Source organism: Anoplopoma fimbria, chromosome 17 (genome assembly GCF_027596085.1).
Source record: "Anoplopoma fimbria isolate UVic2021 breed Golden Eagle Sablefish chromosome 17, Afim_UVic_2022, whole genome shotgun sequence".
In the NCBI taxonomy this organism is placed as follows: Eukaryota; Metazoa; Chordata; class Actinopteri; order Perciformes; family Anoplopomatidae; genus Anoplopoma; species Anoplopoma fimbria.
In genome coordinates this window covers 30,350,453-30,354,978 of record NC_072465.1, presented here as the reverse complement: position 1 = coordinate 30,354,978, position 4,526 = coordinate 30,350,453, and the positions used below count along the sequence as shown (strand labels likewise).

The 4,526-nt window shown below is 36.3% G+C and overlaps 1 protein-coding gene across 1 annotated transcript; it reads left to right on the top strand.

The window, feature by feature from the left end:
- The first annotated feature begins 2,017 nt into the window (after positions 1–2,017).
- On the top strand, positions 2,018–3,401 carry LOC129106239 (odorant receptor 131-2-like). Its single transcript, XM_054617607.1, has 2 exons — positions 2,018–2,170; positions 2,586–3,401. Exons 1-2 carry the CDS (start codon positions 2,018–2,020, stop codon positions 3,378–3,380), a joined length of 948 nt encoding a protein of 315 aa, XP_054473582.1. The 3' UTR covers positions 3,381–3,401.
- Positions 3,402–4,526: the final 1,125 nt, after the last annotated feature.

Sequence of the window (4,526 nt, the reverse complement as noted above, 5' to 3'; positions counted from 1 at the left end):
TGGGGCCATAATCCGGAGTGGAAAGAACATAATTTCACCATAAACCGGCCACGACCAGGTGCTCCTCGCAAGATTTCTGACAGAGGAGTGAAAAGAATTATCAGAAGAGTTGTCCAAGAGCCAAGGACCACTAGTGGAGAGCTTCAGAAAGACCTGGAATCAGCAGGTACAATTGTTTCAAAGAAAACTATAAGTAATGCACTCAACCGCCGTGGCCTGTATGCAGGCTCACCACGCAAGACTCCATTGCTGAAGAAAAAGCATGTTGAAGCTCGTTTAAAGTTTGCTGCACAACATTTACACAAGCCTGTGAAATACTGGGAGAATATAGTCTGGTCAGATGAGACCAACATGGAACTCTTTGGAGGCCATAATACACACCATGTTTGGAGGTCAAATGGCACTGCACATCACCCCAAAAACACCAGACCAACAGTGAAGTTTGGAGGTGGAACATCATGGTGTGGGGCTGTTTTTCAGCATACGGCACTGGCAAACCTCATATAATTGAAGGAAGGAATGGAAAAATGTACCGAGACATTCTTGATAAAAATCTGCTGCCATCTAGCAGGATGATGAAGATGAAACGAGGGTGGACATTTCAGCAAGACAATGATCCCAAACACACAGCCAAGGAAACTCTCCATTGGTTTCAGAGAAAGAAAATAAAGCTGCTAGAATGGCCCAGCCAATCACCTGACTTGAATCCAATAGAAAATCTATGGAAAGAACTAAAGATCAGAGTTCATAGAAGAGGCCCACGGAACCTTCAAGATTTGAAGACTGTTTGTGTGGGAAAATGGGCCAAAATCACACCTGAGCAATGCATGCCACTAGTTTCTCCATACAGGAGGCGTCTTGAAGCTGTCATCACCAACAAAGGCTTCTGTACCAAGTATTAAATACATTTCAGGAAGCGTGTTCAATACTTTTTCCCTGTGTCATTCCATTTTATTACACATAACTTAATTTCTGAACTTATTTGTTTGGTTTTCTTTGTATGTATGGATTACTTGGGTTGTTACCGACATCTGGTGAACATTTCATGTCAATAGCACCTTTAGAAATATATTTACTGAGAAAAATGGTGACGTGTTCAATACTTATTTTACCCGCTGTATTTTGAACATCACAATTAATCTCGAAAGTGAACAACAGCATTTAAGAAACATATTTCAATTTATTAACGATTAAGCATGAAAATAGAGGTAATTAATCAAACAACATGGAAATTTTCTTCATAACTGTAGCTGGATGAAGTCATTCAGGTTACAACCGCAGCGTCCCTGATGCTGCCTCATATAAAGAGATGAAACTGCTTCACACTCATTTCATAACTGGTGAAGGTGGAAGCTAAAGCATACTATCTGAGGTAGAAATGTCTTTGATGCTATCATATTGCATTATTGCTGTATTTTATTATGGTGTTTTTTATAATGTTGCAATCCGTTTGAACTGTATTGAATTATTATGCTTAATTTCAACTTCTAAATTTCTATATACAATTTGACAACTAGATGGTGAAATGTGTTTTAAGAAGTGAAAAATGTTTCATCTCAAAACAACAAAAACAGGCTGTTATATTTTTAAATGATCGTTCAACATAACATATTCATGATTCATACATTCTTCTTTTAAAGCTGTTAAAATATTTTTATTTAATGAAGCAAATAAGATTTTCCTTTTCACTTTCACATCAAATGATCTTTTGCTTGTTGGGTAAGTGGGACAGTCTCATTCTGAAATGAGCCATCTACAATACTCAATATATAATATTTATATATATATTTAATATGTGACTCCTGCAGTAAAGTAAAGCATGCTCCTGATGTTGGGAAACATCTAAGACCCATCCAAGAATAACAGTGATATTTTGGGATGGATCCATTCAAAGATAAATGCTTTGCCTATAAGAAGAAAAGGTCAGTGAATTGGTTCTCCCTTAAATTTGAATTAAACTAACCCTAAAGTGTTTGAAATGTTCATCAGAGGCTTGCAGGATCTTCAGATCGGCTCAATGAATTCATCATCTTCTGGCTTCAACGTGTCGACTCTGATTTATCGAGACTCCTACAGCACAGTTGTAGCCAAAAATGTGATTGTTATGGCTCTTGGCCTCATCATCAACTACATCAACGGTTCCTTGATTCACACCTTCAGAAAACACCAGGTCAGAATCCTTAAGCACTGATTTTGTATTACACTGTATTGTGTTAATATGTAAACTGTGTTATAACTTCATATACTATATTTCTTATATCTATATAACAATACACACAAATACCAAGTATCATTACTTTATAATACCACATATAAACCTGGTGAATGCAATATTATAGCACATAACACCAATGTCACTTCTGCCTTTGTTTTCAAGTTTTATATTCTTCTCATTATTTATTGTTTACTCTTACTATTTGTGTAAGGTTAATAAATGCTTATCTTATATCTTATTATCAGGATCAATTGTATGAATTCATCTTATGTTTCAGTTACCAATAAATGTAAAATATTGATCTTGATAATATAAGTAACAGATGGAATTAAAGTAACCAAAAGACCTACTTTTTTATCCACTCCTGTAGATATTTTATGTGAATCCCCGTTACATTCTCTTCATCCACCTGGTGGTAAACGACATGATCCAGCTAACGACAACAGTCAGCCTGTTCGTCCTAAGTTACATCTTCTACAGAATTAATGTTTCCTTATGTTGCCTCATTGTTACCTTTTCTGTCTTTACAACCCTCAACACTCCATTAAATTTAGCTGTCATGGCTGTGGAGTGTTACATCGCTATTTGTTTACCACTGCGACATGCTGAGTTCTGTACCATCAAAAGAACTTACATTCTGATTGGTTCCATTTGGGCCATGAGTGCAGTTTCAACGCTGCCAGATGTGTTCATATTATTGGCTACAGAGCCTGTGGAGTTATTTCATTCTACCATTTTTTGTCAAATAGATGAACTCTTCCGTCACCCTATGCACCTGAAAAAGAGGGAAGTTTCCTACACAGTTTACCTGATCGTTGTTTGGCTCACGCTCCTCTACACTTACATCAGGATCTTCTTAGCTGCTAGAACAGCTAAAGCAGCTAAAGCAGCTGAAGGAGACACAAAGAAGGCCAGGAACACCATCCTGCTGCACGGCTTTCAGCTGCTGCTGTGTATGCTCACCTATGTAGCCCATTTGATTAGAAAGCCTCTGGTGTACAGCTTCCCTGAACATTATATAAATATAATCTTTGCCTCGTATATCATCGTTCAGATACTCCCCAGGTTTATCAGCCCTATTGTGTACGGGCTACGAGACAATACATTTAGACAGCATCTGAAAAAGTATCTGCTGTGTACAGTGAGATCAAGCATCAAACCATAGACTGCACCACAATTCATATATATATATATCCAGCACACTGGAGCAGTGAACCCTAGGTCTAGGCTATTGTAATTATTACCAATAACAAGCTCATTTTTGTAAAATAACTAGTGAGTTGCCCCTCTGAATATTTTTAAATAAATATATATAAAATTAATGAAACCTTATTTAAAAGTTTTCTGAATCAACTAGTTCATTTAAATAATATCATTTTACAGGGATAACATTTCTAGATTAATTACATTTTTAGAAGAAATATGTTAGATCTGTTAATAATAAAATAATTGTTCAGCTATAGCAAGCTTTGTTTTTAAGCTTTTTTTAATTTTGATCCAAAGAAATAATAATGATTCAAAATGACATGAAATTGTACGGTTTAAAGTCTCAAACACTTTACATTTTTTCAAGGGAGGACAAAAGATAATGAAACTGCATGCATGTGGTTTTATACATTGTTGTGCACAAAAACATATTTTAATATTGTTCTGTATTTGTATTTGTGTGCCGTCATATTAGAATGATTGTGGTTGTTTTGTTGTCAGAAAACAGATTAAAATATGAGATTAAGTCCATACTCTGTGATCTTTTCTTTGTATTAAGAGACATTACCTGTTTTATCATTATTTTGTGTGGGTCTCTCATTCTGTACAGTAACCTTTTAGAAAGTTTTTTTTCTGCACTGTAAAATTTAACAATATGAAATTAACAACAATGTGTTTTGTTTGTTGTTTTTATAAACATTATTTAAATCTTGTTCCCTTCATGGCTTTCAAACATGAATTAATATTTGTTTGTTTTTCGCTGAGGAGGTTTTTTCTTTTTATTTGTCAAACTGTCAGCTGATTCTGTTCTGGTGCTCCACCATACATACATCCACTAACTTCTGCATATCTGGGGCCGTGTTGCGGATGGAGCAGGATTAAGAGTTTTAACAGTTGGACGTGCCTGGAAAACCTCGAAAGTGAGGAGTTCAGGAGGCATCCTGATCAGATGCCTGAACCACCTCATCTGGCCCTACTCTCTCTACTCCAAGCTCCCTCTAGTTGTCTGAGCTCCTCACCCTATCTCCAAGGCTGTGCCCAGACTCCCCTACAAAGGTTGCTCAATTTGGCTGCTTTTATCAGAGATCTCATTCTTTCAGTCACT